Consider the following 16,550-nt stretch of genomic DNA (forward strand, 5'->3'; position numbering starts at 1 on the left):
CCAATAACAGAGGCCTCGGGTTTGACTGATCTGGAGTTGGGCCTGTTTGTTGATGTGGCTGCAGGGACGGAATCTGCCGGCCTGGTCGAAATCAGTTTGACTTTAGTTTTAGGGTCAATCGTTTTCACTGCTTTTGGATCAGTCTTGCTTTGTGGCTGCTCTTCATCAGCCTGTAGCCTTTCATCATATGCAATATCATCCAGTTCTGCTTCCCTCAGAGGAGGCCAGGCATTTGATTGGTTGTTCACTTCCTGTTTGCTTTGCTGTGATGTAGAGCCCCATATGATCTCTTGTTTCTGTTGTGGTCTCTCTCCTTCGCAATCCTCTTCCCTTTGCCTCACCCTGCCCTCTTCTGCCTTTCTCTTCTTCTCCCTTTCCATTTGCCTCTTTCTGTCCACCTCCTTCTCTCTCTCCACCTTTAGCTTGTTCTCCAGCTCTTCCCTTTCTTTTTCCACCGTCTTTCTCTCCACCTCCTTTTCTTTCTCCTCCTTTTGCTTGTTCTCTAGCTCTTCTCTTTCTTTTTCCAACCTCTTCCTCTCCACCTCCTCCACCTTTTGCTTGTTCTCCAGCTCTTCCCTTTCTTTTTCCATCCTCTTTCTCTTCACCTCCTTTTCTCTCTCCACCTTTTGCTTGTTCTCCAGCTCTTCTCTTTCTTTTTCCACCCTCTTTTTCTCTACCTCCTTTTCTCTCTCCACCATTTGCTTCTCTCTCTCCACCCATTGCTTTTTCTCCAGCTCTTCCCTTTCCTTTTCCAACCTCTTTCTCTCCTCCTTTTCTTTTTCCAACCTCTCCTTCTCTCTACTCTCTGCCACTTCCCTCCCCTCCCTGGCTCTTTCCTCCCTCTCCATATTTTCTATCTTTTCTTTCTCCCTTCTCTCCCTCTCCTGCTCTCTCATTTGCTCCTGCTCACAAGCTGCTAGTCTCAGACTTGCCACAAGATTTAGCCCATGTGACGGTTTCTGAGCTAACTCAGTCTGTTCACTAATCTTGTTTTCTATTGTGTCGGAGAAGGCTGTGGGTGGCGAAATGTCCACACCAATGGGAATCAGTGGATCAGAGGACTCAAGCACCTCTGCATCTACTTCCTGTAAACATGGCTGATCTTCATTATGTATAAGGAGGCATGGTTGGTCTGCAGATCTGTGTGGATGACCTGCATCAGTGGATCCAGTTGTCTGCAGCATGGAGGCCACTGTCTCATAGCTAAACGGACAGATACGAAGGACAGGGAAACATTGAGACAGGGTTCACCCTGAAATGACCTCTGTAGGCTCTGAACAGTGTGACAGAAAGCCACACAGCATGCTTGATTAAGTTCTTTTTTCTCAGACTTTGTTTTGGTGCTTGTCCAAAACACACAGAGGAAACATTTATTGCTGGTTGCACCAACAACCACAGTACTTGGTTTCCTAACTAGTGCACAACATATCAAAGCCCACTGGAATTTATGTCACCTCTGGCATGATTACGGAACAGGTAACATTTTCCGGTGCTATGCAGGTAAGAGCTCAGATCAGCTCAGAGAAAGATACACAGCAAGATACAAGACAAATTCTCTATAACACACTAAAATTCACAGCTCACTGAGTGAATTATAACGAAATAGCCAAAACGAAGGTTGATCAACCAGCGGGACGAACAGGATGTATTCTGGTAAATGGTGTGCAGGTATTAAACACCAAGCTTTTTCTACACTTCACTGAGGTTTTCCACAGCATTAAACACTAATGCACACTGTATGTGTAATGGCAAATGTAGCAAGCAACCCCCACTAGAGTAACTGCCATGGAGATAAAGTAATAACTGATCAAAATGTAATAAAATGTCTCTCTTAATAGACAAAGAAAATGTGCTAGTGTGCTAAATTTTTTATGAATGTTATGTGAATACTGTAAAAACATACTGCTACATTTCCTGGCCATTACAGGATTACTTTTATCTTTTAAAAATGTATCATAAATGTAATATCTTCTGATATAATAACAATGATATGATAATCAGTTAAAAATGTAATCATAATTTCAACTAAATTTCAATACATTTGATAAATCTAAACTCTATAATTATATTACTTCAGTCAGTTCTGTAAAATGTTATCCCTCTTTTGAGGTGGTGTTTTATAAAGCCTACTATTGTTGTTTTTACTGCATGATTTGTACATTTAGAGGGATATTTTATTGTATTTGATAAGTTATTGAATTATCCAAATTATTAATAGTTATTGGCAATATGCTTTGTTGTGTATTTAAGCTTGCTCTCTGAAAACCTTTTTGTATAATGCCTCACACCTTAACAAATCAGGCAGGCAGGGAGACTCACCCTCTATACAACACCCCGACTACTGCTGACATGAAACCAGCGGGCGCCTCCACCTGCTGCTCTGCAACACAAACATCTGCCTCTGTGTGTACACATTTGTGGGCACTACAACACACACAAACACGCACAGACAGCCCCATTCATACACACACACACACACACACACACACACACACACACACACAAATTTTACTCTTGTGAAAAGCTCTCATCAGATCATTCCCATTAAAACGCGCACTCTAACAGAATAGACAGAGTTTGAGATGAACAGCATCGGATGAGGTTAATTGTAACGACTGAGTAAGCACTGGTGAGGCTGTTACAAGTTAGTCAGAACATGTGCAGGTGTGTGTGAGCGTGTGTCAGTATGTGGTGGTTTGCAAGCAAAACCAGACATGTCATGCCATGCTGCACAGGAACCGTCGCTGACTCACCCCCCTCTTACATCACCCTCCTCCTGCTTCTCCTCCTTCTCTTCAGTGCTCTCACTACTTTCCATCCCTCCCTCCGTTGTCTCCTCCACAGTCGCCCACAGTTGCTTTTCTGCCTCGCACACTGGCTCCTTATTGTCGATCATGACGTCGACCGGTTTCTCCTCATCTGCTCCCTCCTGTTGTGGTTTCCCTGATAGCTGGAGAACTTGTTCCGGCCGCAGTTCTGGTTCTGGTTTTGAGGGCAGCAGCGGCTCCAGTTCCAAAGCCGTGCGCTCACAGGCGGGTTTGGGGGAAACCTTGGGTGAGGTTGCCAGTTCCACACTGGGTCCCTCTGGCTCTTTGGGCTCCTCTTTAACTGGTGGTGCGCCGGGCTGAGCAGGAGGTGGGACTATGTGATGTGTTTGTGAGTCTTTTGCTGTGATTGGCTGGTGTTCCTGCCTGACAGGAGTGTCCACCTTGACAGCGTCTTCTCTGTGTGAACTAGAAGAAATGAACAAACACATGAAAGATACAGCCATTACTATTTTATATTTGCTATGCTAATTATTACATCATTAGGAAGCCAAGCCACCAGAGAAGCAGACAGGCAGACACCCCCTCATCCATTCTTACCCTCTGCACAAAGGTTTTGTACCCTCCTTGGCAGAGGTTTTTTCAGGTGTATCTTGCCCACTTCTCCCTTCTAGTGCTTTCCATAGAGGAACCTCTGCATCAGACAGCCTCTGTGGAGGTGGCACCGGGGTCAAGACCTCTAATGTGATTGGTTTATCCTGAGAAGAGGGCTGAACAGTTGGGCTTGAACGGATGCCAGTTGGAGTACATGTGGCAGATATTTTCTTTTCTGGGACAACAATGTTTGACAATGAACCTTCCTTTAAGAGAGAGGGTTGGCCCAGACTGGAATGAGGGGAGAGAAACAGAAAAACGTAAAAAAAATTTTTTTTAAAAAGGCAAGAAAGCAGGGCGCAGGTGGGAGAATAAAAAAAAAAAAAAGTAATTGAAACGAGGAAAAGCCATAATGTAACAACAGAAACACCAAACAGTAGGGGTGGGTGATACCACAAAATTTGATACCAAGTTACACAACGGGCACGATCACTGACATTACACTTTTTATTGCTAGAAGTAGCTAGGAAATGTGTCATAATTTATTAGGTGAATGCATCATTACTATGCTACTTCTGAATACATTTTATGTTACAGTGAATAATTGTCAATTTGTCTTTTCTCATAACTATTCTATGTCAATCACATGCATGTTAAAACGGAAGGTAGCTTTTAATGCTAAATAATGTATGTTTATTGTGTGAATTCTCTGACCTAACACATGCACACACAACAGCCGCAGAAAAAGAAAGTGCCTGTAAAAGAGTGCAGCACTAGCAAGAATGCTCTTAAAGCCCAAAATTTGTTGTATCATTCCACCTAATACTGATACTCAGAGCAAGATTTAGAGTCTGTAGTATCAATACTTTTTAAGATCAATTTGCTCGCCCCTACCACAAAGGTAATCACTTAAGTCTTACATGAGCAGAGAATCACAAAATAATCACCACAGAGAAATAATCAAAATGGAAATATTAAATGATTCAGCCCAACCTGATGCCACTTCAGTGCAGAAACGCAGAGCAACAAAAGTGACATTCCAAGTTTTTCAATGTTAACAGTGATTGATAATTTTATTTGCTGATTAAAAGAAAGCAGACCACAGCCAGAAAGAAGCACCCACAGTGAAAGCATTACTTTTTTACTTCAGTGGGGTAACTCACCGTTCACTGGAGTTTATGGAGGCAGAGCTTGTTTTATTAACTGATTGAAGGGCTGTCTCTCTGTCTTGTGATTGGCTGAGAATTTGTGACGGCGTAATGCTGGTTTTGTCTGGAGGAGGGAGGCGGGGAGCGGGAAGTGGAGCTTGTGTTAAATCCTTAGGAGCCGTGGGCATGAGTGCAAAGCTGGGTGGAGGGACATCTGGGTGTGTGTTTAGTGGCAAAGAAGACAAAACCAGAGTTCTCATCTTCTGCTTGTCCTCATCTGACTTGTTGGCCTCCAGACAGCAGACCGGAGCTGCTCGAGCCTCCTTCCTCCTCTTGTCTTCCTCCTCCTCTTTCTTCTTTCTTCTGTCCATCTCTTCCTTCTCTTCCAGAAGCCTCCTTTTCCCTTCTTCCTCCTCCTGCTGTATTCTTTCTGCTTTCTCTTTCTCCTCTCTATGTCTCCTCTTCTCCTCTTCCCTCTTTTTCCTTTCCTCCTCCTTTTTCTTCATCTCTGCCTCCAGCCTCCTCTCTTCCTCCCGTTTCATCTTTTCCTTTTCTTTCTGCTCTTTCAAGAATCTCGCCTTCCTCCTCTCCTCTTCTTCATATCTTTTCTCCTCCTCTTTTCTCCTCCTCTCCTTCTCTTTCTCCTCCCTCTCCTTCTCCTCTTTGAACTCTCTCTCCTTTTTTTCCTCATCCCTCTTTTTTCTCTCCTCTGCTTCTTTGACTCGGTTCTCCTCCTCCTCCCTTCTCTTCCTCTCATCTTCGGCCTCCTTTTTCTTTCTCTCTTCCTCTTTTCTGCTCTCCTCCCCCTTCTTCCTCTCCTTCTCTGCCTCATTTTTCTTTCTGTCCTCCTCCTCCCTCTTTCTTCTCTCTTCCTCCTCTTTCATTCTCTGTTGCTCCTTCAGTTTTTCCTCCTTCAAGCGTTTCTCCTCCATCTTCCTCCTCTCTTCCTCTTCCAGAAGCCTCTTTTTCTCTTCCTCCCTGCTCTTTCTTTGTTCCTCAAACATTCTCTTCTCCTCATTCATTTTCTCCTCCTCCTCTTTCATTTTCCTCAGGAATCTCTCTTTCTCAAGTTTCCTCTCCTCCTCTCTCCTCTTCATCTCATCCTCTGCCTCCTTTTTCTTTCTATCTTCCTCTTTTCTGATCTCCTCCACCTCCCTCTTCTTCCTCTCTATCTCTGCCTCGTTTTTCTTTCTCTCCTCTTCCTGCAGACATTTTTTCTCCTCCTCCTCCCTCTTTCTTCTCTCTTCCTCCTCTTTCATTCTCTGTTGCTCCTTCAGTTTTTCCTCCTTCAAACGCTTCTCCTCCATCTTTCGCCTCTCTTCCTCTTCCAGAAGCCTCTTTTTCTCTTCTTCCCTGCTCTTTCTTTGTTCCTCAAACACTCTCTTCTCCTCAATAATTTTCTCCTCCTCCTCTTTCATTTTCCTCAGGAATCTCTCTCTCTCAAGTCTCCTCTCCTCCTCCCTCTTAAGTTTTTCTTTTCCCCCCTCCACCTCCAGGAGTCTCCTCTGCTGCTTTTGTTTCCTTCTCTCCTCCTCATCCTGCTTCCTCTGCTCCTCCTCCTCTCTCAGCTTCTCCTGTTTGTCCCTCCTCTCCTTCAGGAGTCTCTCCTCTTCGTGTTTCCTCCTTTCCTCCTCCCTCTTAACCTCCTCCTCCTCCTGTAAGAGCCTCTTCTTCTCCTCCTCTAACAGTCTCTTCTTCTCTTCCTCGTGTTTTCTCCTCTCTTCCTGCTTCTGCTTCAGGAGCAAAACTGTTTGCTCTTCCTCCTTCCTCCTCCTCTCCTCCTCTTGTTTATTTAGGATTTCTGTCTCCTTTTGCTTCTCCTGCTGTGCATTCATCATCACCTCCTTCTCCGCTGCTGTTCCCTCTAACTTCTCTGTAAGTGAGGCCTTTTCAATGGTTTTCTGTTCAAAACTGCAGAACAGATAAACAATATTCCTTTATCCTCTAGTTGTGTGTGCGTGTTTTTTTTACCAATATCAGCACCATCTGTTCACATTTTGCAACCTTATTTTTTATGTCCTCGATTTTATCTGTCAATATGAATACTCACCCTGGAGGACACCTTTTGATAGTATCCCGCTTAGAGTCATCCTCTTCCAGAAACAAGCCCCCAGATTCTTGTCTCTGGTTAAATGACTCAAAGATGATGTCATCAAAGTCGGGCTCGGGCTCAGGCTTTGCCAGTGGCGGCTTTTCGGCCTTAAAGGCGCTAATAAAGCTCTGCGTCTCATTGGCTGGCTTTTTCAAACCAATCTCTGCCTGAACGTTTGGCTGCTTTGGTGTGATAAATGCCGCCACAACATTGGTGGAAGGTTTCTGAGGGGTGGAGCTTTCACAGCAGGAGAAGGGCCACGGAGGGGGCGGTGCTACTATCAGCTCTGAACGTGACTGGCCGGGACTGGGGACAGAAATATTGGAGGTCAGGCTGGAGAGATGAGTGGGTGAGATTTCACAAGGTTAAGGGTATAGGAGGTGATTAGAGGGGAAGCAGGCAGGCCACAGAGCAGACTATAGACTTGATAATTATGCTGCCGTGTACTAGAAGGTCAGTGCAATAGGGGACAGGTACAAAACACTCTGTAACTGTTAGCACATGTTAGAATCAAGGAAGCACAAACACCAAGAACAAAGCAACCATGAGGACTTGAGCAACTGTGGTTTGTAGCCTCTCAATCCATGATCAACAAACATGGATAAACTGTTACCCAACCACACGTGTATCTTCAAGCTGAAGCAGGTGTGCCTCAGTCAGCATAAATATGTGTTATCTTGGAGTTATTTGGACTACAGTGAGCTTGATAAGGTGCTGATCAACACTAAGGAGTCCCTTATGTTGCATTCTATGTTATGCGATTTTGGTGGAAGAATAACAATCCTCTGAGTTTTTTCTTCCCCAGTTCGTGATGCACTCTGAAGAACCTTCAGATACATTGATGTCAGAACAGCCTTGTAGCCAAGAGGCTCCTGAATTAGCTAGGGTAGTCTATAGCAGTGCAACTTAAAGGGATACTTTGACATTTTGGGAAACACTTATTTGCTTTCTCGCCAAGAGTTTGATGATCATATTTTTCTGCTAAACAGCAGCTTCCACCAGCAGTCGAGTTAATTAGCATAAAACCTGGAAACAGGGGGAAAGCTAGCCTGGCTCAGTCATAACAAAATCTGTAAACCAGTACCTCTAAAGATCATTAAGTAGCTTTGTGTATTTTGTTTGTTTGGCTATGTGCAGGACTATTTCGAGGTGCAGTGACTTCCTGGACTTTGGTTTTTGTATGGCTTAAACAAGCAAGATATAACTCGTTAACTAGCTTTAGAGGCGCTTGTAGGTAGATTTTGTTACCTTTGGACAGAGCCAGGCTAAATGTTTCCAGTATTTATGCTATGCTAAGCTAACCATCTCCTGGTTGTTGTTTCATATTTAACTTTCAGATTTGAGAGTGGTATTGATCTTCTCATCTAACTCTTGGTAAGAAAGCAAATAATTATATTTCCCAAAAAGTCTGAGCTTTCTGGCTTTTCAAAAGCTTGTTATCGTTTCAAATACATTTAAACGAGTTTTGTCATCTATGATGTTTCTCCCAAGTTCTGGTAGTGCTGCCAGCGGTCTTCAGGATACTTGTTTAGCTTGGTGGTCTGCTGACACATTTTCTCTTCACACAGCATTTCAAGGCCAAACAAATCACTAAGGATCCAAACCAAGCGATCTAAATGTAAACACTCATAACCTCCCATGACCTCACCTGATCCTGGCTGGTTCAGCTTTGTTTTCTGTGGTGGTCGTCTTTGAATCCTCAGCTGGTGTGTTTGGCTGGTTGGATGCTCTGATGTTGCCTGCCGCCTGGTTATTCTGAAGAGAAGTCTCGTCTCGGTGCAGAGGGCTTGGAGTTGTTCCCTTGTCTACTTGAGTGAGGGGGAACGTTGAGCCTATAAAGAGCAAAAGCAAGGTCAGACAATGAATTTTACACCAGTGATCCTTGCAAGAAAGGAATGAAAGTCTGGTCATTTTGTTGAAAACAACTTTCAAATTGGTTATTTTCATACATCAAAAAGGATGAGGTAATGATCTTGGTACTGCGAAACATCCATAAACACTAAGAGGAGATTGTTTGATTAGTTGGTGGGTGTACGTGACTGACCGAAGCTGATCTGAGCGGGAGGAGCAGAAGGAGAGACAGCAAGCTGAGGGTGAGGGGAAGAGAATACAACAGAGGTGGAAAGAGAAGAGGGGCGTGGAAGGGAGGCAGTCGGGGCTGGAGCCGCTGGGTCACAGAGGGCATCAAGGTCAGGGCTACTCAGCAGAGGGACAGTGGTGATGTCGCCACCAGTTGGAGTGGAGTTAGATGTCAACCTCGCCCCCTTAGCACCTGAACCAAAGCAGGGAGGAAGGACAGGTAAGATGAGGTAGAGAGGGGAAAAGGAAAGAGTGAAATGATGGAGAAAGGTTGGGAAATGAAAGCAGCAGAGAGGAACAGAGAAAAATGCAGAGGCAAGAAAGAATAATACGTGTAGAGACTATGGAAGGACAGAAATAAGAGTTACCATAATTTTGGCATTGGTTACCTGACTGTGAGATAGAGGGGTGACATTTAGGAAGAGGAGGTGTTGAATCAAGAGGAGGGGCATCAGCAGAATAAGGCGAGGGAGAGGAGGGGCGGGCGATTGACTTGACAATCTGAGGTCTGAAAATGTGAGTACGGCCTAGTAGAGAGAACAGATCATGAAAGACGTTTTAAGCAAACAGAGAAGAGAAGACAAGGAAAAGAGATTTGAAAAAGACTAGCATCTCTTTAGTTTAAGCAGGGACAAACCAGAGGCTGAACTTGGATCATCTGCCGCTTGAACCTCCGGGGGGCGCCGTTGATGTGAAACAGGAACTAAGGAGAGGAGAGCAGGGTGGAAAGAGGAGTGATGCACAAAATAAGGATACAGAGAAACCAACGTACATGTGCAGCTCAAATTAGAATTTTTTTTCTAGATTTTTGAGATCCACCTGTGTAGTCAGCTAGAGGCAAAGAGTGAAAGGGGAACAGCAGAGCTAATTTAATATCATGCATTTTACTAATTGTTTTACAGCACAGAAGTGATCTGATTCTGTCAGGAACAAACACACGTTTGCTGCATAAACAGTCACAAGGAACTTTACACTCCTTGATTTGGCTCTATTTGCTGCAGTGTGGCAGTCGACAGTTAACGTAATCAAAATGCTATTACTACAATATCATTAAGGAGGCTAAATCCAATATTTAATTTTCTTAATGCTAATTCACTCTCCTCCTAATGGCATATACAGTACGAGGGTGTCATCTCAACCTTCAAATAAACCTTCATTTGATTTCTCTCCACCTCCTCCAGGACTGGATTTGTGAGTACAGGTTTCATTCGCAAGTAAGTTGGATTTAATTAAATGGAAGTTTACATCAAAGCTAAGGACATCCTAGCCTCCATCCTTCTTTTTGCAGACAAGACAGTCAAACCACTGAAAACACGTGTAGGATCCAACACTTCCCAAAATACAATAAAAAAGTAACACAAAAACAAGCAGATAACAAATTAGGACATCTCAAATGACTGCACAACTTCCCTTTGTTCTTCAGCTTGTTGCGCCAGTTGTGTCTAAGTTCTAACTTATAACATACATTATTACTAAGTTGTGATTTATGCATTACTAAAATAAAAGCAGTTGCACCAGTTGTTACAATATTGCTCTAAATAACAACTAAATAGTTACACATGCCCCAGTGTAAGTGTACATCATAAAATGTCACAGAATTACACTCACTAATGGTCACATAGCATACTTTTTCATTTGCATGCCATTTCGCAACACAGTAATCCAGTAGAGGCCTATTTAATTGATATGACATTTCAATATCGAGCTTACTGCCATGTGCTACAATGCCAATGGCTCATGCCAGTCAGAAAGCTAATGTGCACAGTAACAGTGATGCTGGAACTGTACCTTTGATTATTGATTGGCTACCTGTGTTAGTTTTGACTTTACGTTCATACAGGTTAGGTTCTGTCCCCAAGTAATCATAGTGAAACCACTTTCAGTAGCTGATTTAGTTACAAACTAACTAGTAGTTACTAAGCCTCTAGTGTCTAAGTTAGGGAAGGACTTGACATAGCTGGTGTCTATGAAGATTCTCATTCATCCAGGTCATAGTGTCCCTCATCCAAAGGACTTCTTCAGTTCTGAACTGAAGAAGTCCTTTGGATGAGGGACGAAATGTCTTCCAGAATCTTCAACCAAGTCCAGTTGCCCTTGACTTTAACCTTCGTTGGATGACATAGCTGGTGTAACCCAGTGCCAGTATTTATAACTCAAAATTCTGATATCGTGGCAACCTCATCATGCATGGCTCTTCCTCACAACACGTCATACTATACTTAAGTAGTATAATGCATAATGTATTTTACTTTGTAACCTAAAGTAACATGGGCATGAAGCTAAAATCCTGTGGAAATGAAGCCATCACACGTAAGGAATCAGTTAGTGGAAAGCATACAGCATGCCTATGTGCCAGCCAGCCTGCTAATACCTTTTCCTGAGCCTGACTGGAAGATTTTTGGCAGGGAGGGAGGCCGAGAAACTGTCCGGGTGAGTGGAGGGTGAGCAGATGGAGGCTCGAAGGGCAGGGTGGGCTTTGGGGGTGAGATGGATTTGGGTGGGAGAGGCTGGGCAGCAGTGGAGATGGTTTTATTGGTCAGAGTAGTGGATACAGTGAGAGAAGACTTTTGGGGAGAAGTGGTGGATGATGTTATGATATTCTTGGGTGATGACACTGCAGTGGAGGGAAGTTTGGGAGTTAATGAGGTAATACCTGCTTCAGAGGCACTGGGCGGCTTAAAGGACAGTTTAGAGGGGTTTTTTGGGAAGGAATTCAGGGGAACAGAAAGATCCACTGAAGTAGACACCGATTCAGAGCATTTGGCAGATGGAGGATGAAGGTAAGAGGAAGTGTTTTGGTAGTAAGTTGTGATTATGGGCAACTTGGAACTTGTGTCGGCTGGAGGATTTGCAGGAGAAACGTCAGAGAGAGGCAGGGCAGAGGAGGCACTCTGGATCGAGAGAGTAGCTGCTGTGACCTGGGAGCTTGGAGGATTAGGTAGTTGGTCAGAAGAAGCAGGAGCCTCAGGAAGTAGAGGGTTGGCAAATTTTTTATGCTTGGATCTGGGTGAGGGCTGAGGGGAGGGGCCGGGTGAAGGCTGTATCTCAGGGGTGGTGGTAAAGGGGTGTCGGCAGTAACGGGGCGAGGGGCGAGGACCAATAGGTAGAGGAGGGCGGGAGTGGACGGCAGGACTGGGAGGACCGCCATCACCTCCACAGACTGGATGAATAGATGGGAGAATGGATGGATGGTATGGATCGGTGAAAGTAGATTTTTGCAGAAAGAGAAATTATGAAAAAGACAGAAGGAACAGGTTATGAATTGAGAATGAAAATGAAATGATGTTCAAAATTACAGTACTGTTGGGATCCCATGTTGTTTAATTGAGCTACCATCATGATAATCCTTTGTTAATCACATGACTCGCTTGTTTGAGAGACACCACAAACAATATGGAACTGTGATGAACTGTGATGGAGTTGTAGCACATTTAATATCGTTTACTTTTATTTCCCCTTATCATTTTACTCTACAGTACCTGCAGACATTTGCAGCTGATATGCAATGCAAACTGCAACTTTCATGTAAGACCTCAACTGTCACTGAATTTAATTTGAATTTCAAATACGACATGCTGTTTAGTTTCAGTATTACAGAGTCGCTGTGCTTTAAAATTTCAAATGGCAGTCAATGACAGTTGATTAATTTGACTGCATTTCAGCAGCTACTTGTACTTCACTTGAATATTTACTTTTTCTAGTACATTATACTTATACTCCACTACATTTCAGAGGGAAATATTGTACTTTTCCTTGACTACATTTATCTGACGTCTAGTTAATGGTTACTTTGCATATTTTGCATTATTTTTCAAACAGAACACATGCAGCTTTTCCAATAGAATTCACTGTCCATTGGAAAAAAATCCCTCTCTTTTATAAAGTAAATTTAGTCTAGTCTAGTCTGGACACAATGTAGAAAGGGATATTTCAAAACATTTTAATGCAGATTAATACTTTATTTCTAAAATCAACATATTTTTTTCTTTGTTTCAAGACACAGATGCTCGTTTTAAAAACTTTAAATTAAAAACAGGTTGAAATAAAGTTTTTAGGACTCTTAGACGGAAATGTCTTTGTAAGAGTGGATATTTTTGCAGATTGTTGTTACCCTACTTCTGCTTAAAGAAGTGGTATTATGCTTTTTGTCTTTTTCCCTCTCCTTTATTATATATCTTTTTTTGTGCATGTAACAGGTTTGCAAAGTGAAAAAGCCCAAAGTCTGGCTCAAAGGGAGTTCCCATCTCCCACAGAAAGCTCTGCTCTGAACCGCTTGAAAACAGCTCGTTTGTAGTCCAGTCCTTCACTTCCTTTACTTGTGACGTCACAATGAAAACGCGTCATAAAGCTTGCCAAGCAGCTAGCGGGGGTCAGGCACGCCCTCAAACCAAGTTAGTCTGAGCGGAGGCCCTTTGGCTCGACTCGCCTTTGTTTGGGTTTCCATTGTAGAAATGTTGTACCTGTACCTGCTTCCAGGTACTTTTTTTCTTATCACCTCACCTCCATCGAGGTTCCAAGCGAGCTGAGGGATACTAAAATGTAACATGAAAACACAACAGACTGCTGATTGGTCAGAGAGAATCGTCACTATTCACCGCATCATCATTGCTTGCACCAGACAGAGGCCAGCAACAGAAAGTTTTAGATTTTACAGTTTTCATATGGAATTTCATCACTAAATCCACTTCTGAGAAGTTTTGAGGTGAGAAATCAGCTGTGTAGATTTCGAATATTGACAGTTTTACGAGAAGTGATGGTGGAACAAAAATGGGCTTGAATATTTTCGGAGTTGAGGAGCTCCGCAAGTGGCTGCGGGGAAAGCCTGTGCCAACCCGCGGGAGGAGCGTGTGAGGCCGGCCAGCCGCCCACTCACAGATCTCCCTCTGCTCCCGCCGTCACACAGACCGCTGCAGCAACAACGGCAGAGGAAAACACAGCTGGAAGGTTTTCGTACCGCTTATCTGTCTTTACATTCTGAGTAATGTTGAAACGTTTTTTTAACTTAAAAAAGAGAAAGCTGTGTGGATCGCTGGTGTGTGTGTCGCATTGAACATTACGTCGCGGCAGTTGTGTGTGGTGTCGCTATGACGACAAGCTACATACTATCTCTGGGTACTATCTGCAATGGAAAACGAAGCAGGACCGAGTAGAGTCGAGTCTATCGATTTGTGCTGTGGTAGCATTTTTCGGCAAGGCAGCATAGATCGTCAGAACACCGGCAACAGTTCAACGTTTAGTCCTGATGGTAAGATGTGGAACAATGATGATGTGTGGTTGTGGACTTGTGAGTAACTTATACCATCTGCTAGGTTACGGTCGCAGTCTGAAGTGGCTTTGATTTGGATCACACTACCTTGTTTCTTATGACCCACCCTTCTCTGCTTCTGATTGGCTAGTAGTCCTTACCTGGATACTGCGCATGAGCAACTCCCAACAAAGATTTTGTACAAGTAAGATGCATCACTCTGTAGCTGAAGAGCGGAGCGTACAACACATAGGGTGAAAAGAGGAGCTGCAGCAATGTGCAGTATGAGAAAAATATGGTGTTTTTTGAAAATTAAACCATGTAAACCTGTTCTAGTACCACCCCTAATTAAGATTTTGAACCTGAAAATGAGCATAATACCACCTCTTTAATTGTCGAATATTGATTTCAATTTCAAATTGTAACCAGAACTAAAAAATAAAATCCAACAACAATCAAGCTTAGAGAATTTGGAAAATAAATAATTTAAAAACAAAAATGTAGGCAGAGCACACTTTAACCTCTTTACTTTGAACTATAAAATCAAACGTTCTCTGGAGTGCAAATAGATCTATGGTAATTGAATCTAATGCTGCAGATAAGTTGCTTAAATGTTTAACTTCTTAACTAAACAGATGTGGTGTTTAACTTAAACCACGTCTTCTTTGGAATACTGTATGAAAATGGCTTCACATAGATGAGGCCAAAAGAGATGTCAGCGGCTTATGTCAAAATTCTTAGCAGTACGTCTGATTGATTTGTTCTTCAACTTCACCTGCCTGACTCCCTTTAACATTATGTCAGGTATTGTACTGTCATTCTCTGTCTTCTGTTGATAATTTTCTTCCTTCCTTCAAAAACACATTCCTCCTTGCAATTACAAATTAATTACATGCTTGTCTACTACCCTTGTTGCCTAACTAAATTAATAACTAGTGTGTGTGTGTTTATATCTACTAACACACTACATGCCTAAGGTATAAGACCGTATATACTCTGTGAATTCAGTCTTGTCCAGGCATAGGGCTGCTGCTGTAAACTACAGTGTATAATATTCTATTTACAGAATCATTTAATACTAGTGTCAGAGGTAAGTATACAATTTCACATAGTTTTTTGAGCATGTTATATGTGTTTATTTGTACTGGGGGAACTAATCACATGTGACAACTTGCCCCAAAGTCATTGAGACAACTTGCCCCAAACTGACATGTGTGCTAATGTTGGCTAAATCTCAAGGTTAGCTTAACATAGCACTTCAGCTGAAGTATCAAAAGACACGTTATTGTCTCTTCATCTCTATCATTTTGAACATTCACACCTAATAAGGTCGGAATACATAAAATGTGCAAATGTTTTACTTTTGAAGCAAAAAAATAATAAAACTGTGCTCACCTCAGATTAGAGTGACCTTGACCACATGTGAACAGGAAGTTGAACATAGAAAAAGAAGTCACACAAAATGGCTATTTGATTTTTGTCATAGAGCCTCTAGTGTTGGAGTTATGAGCAGTGAGACAACTTACACATGAGACAACTTACCCCGCTCTCCCCTAATCCATTACACTACTAGTTACTGGGAAATGAGTAAATGTAAAATGAGAAAAGTAATATTAGTACAGTTCCTTCCCAACACTGCTAACAGTAGGCCGTGCTTTGAAATTAGTTTTAATTTAATTTTAGAATATTGTACTAATAGAAATAATGTATACTTCACCGATTCTGTGCAACCAAAATAACCATAAAGATTTTTTTGACAAATTAAACTCAGTCAGCAACAGAAAACTACTTCCTTAAAAGAGAAAGCAAGCATGTAACAAGATTTAACTGAAAACACAAGACTGAACACTTAACTGAGGGAAACACTTTTAACACCCTCCCTTCTCCGAGGGAGTTAACACGAGCCTACAGCTCTACATTTCCCGAGCACACAGCTCCACACTGCTGTCTGACCCCAACTGGTCCCCTGACCCCATAGGTTTCATTTACACTGCTGAAGACATGTCCCCAGGCACATTTTGAAATGGCTGATTTTGTTCCTATGACTTTTTGAAAGCATTTGTTAAAAACATTCTGAAAAACAGCTTGCACCAAGAAATGTTAACTAACAAATGAAAATGCTCTGAGAAAGGTTGATTTGCACAATAATAAAACATGCAATGCAATATAGTTTTCCCTCATATAAAAAGACATGTCCACCATAAATTGGAGCAGAAAATGTCTCCAGAATGCAGGAAATTACCAGTTTAATGCTCAAAATCGTCTGGGGGAGGACCCCTAGACCCCCCTCACATACAGTGAGGAAAATAAGTATTTGAACACCCTGCTATTTTGCAAGTTCTCCCACTTAGAAATCATGGAGGGGTCTGAAATTGTCATCGTAGGTGCATGTCCACTGTGAGAGACATAATCTAAAAAATAAAATCCAGAAATCACAATGTATGATTTTTTAACTATTTATTTGTATGATACAGCTGCAAATAAGTATTTGAACACCTGTCTATCAGCTAGAATTCTGACTCTCAAAGACCTGTTAGTCTGCCTTCAAAATGTCCACCTCCACTCCATTTATTATCCTAAATTAGATGCACCTGTTTGAGGTCGTTAGCTGCATAAAGACACCTGTC

General features: G+C 42.5%; 1 protein-coding gene across 3 annotated transcripts in view; it reads right to left on the minus strand.

The window, feature by feature from the left end:
• The window catches only part of LOC123963733 (EH domain-binding protein 1-like), a 36,047-nt gene that overhangs the window by 12,016 nt on the left and 7,481 nt on the right, over positions 1 to 16,550 (minus strand). For 2 of the 3 annotated variants that reach the window (XM_046040764.1, XM_046040763.1), the window contains exons 7-9: positions 9,316 to 9,381; positions 8,248 to 8,431; positions 2,754 to 3,233 (exon numbers count right to left, since the gene is read on the minus strand). In XM_046040764.1, coding sequence (XP_045896720.1) covers positions 2,754 to 3,233; positions 8,248 to 8,431; positions 9,316 to 9,381 — 730 coding nt within the window. The remainder of the gene's footprint in view (positions 1 to 2,753; positions 3,234 to 8,247; positions 8,432 to 9,315; positions 9,382 to 16,550) is intronic. The other variant, XM_046040765.1, reaches the window with a different exon arrangement.

This window comes from Micropterus dolomieu, linkage group LG23 (assembly GCF_021292245.1).
Source record: "Micropterus dolomieu isolate WLL.071019.BEF.003 ecotype Adirondacks linkage group LG23, ASM2129224v1, whole genome shotgun sequence".
Classification (NCBI taxonomy): domain Eukaryota; kingdom Metazoa; phylum Chordata; class Actinopteri; order Centrarchiformes; family Centrarchidae; genus Micropterus; species Micropterus dolomieu.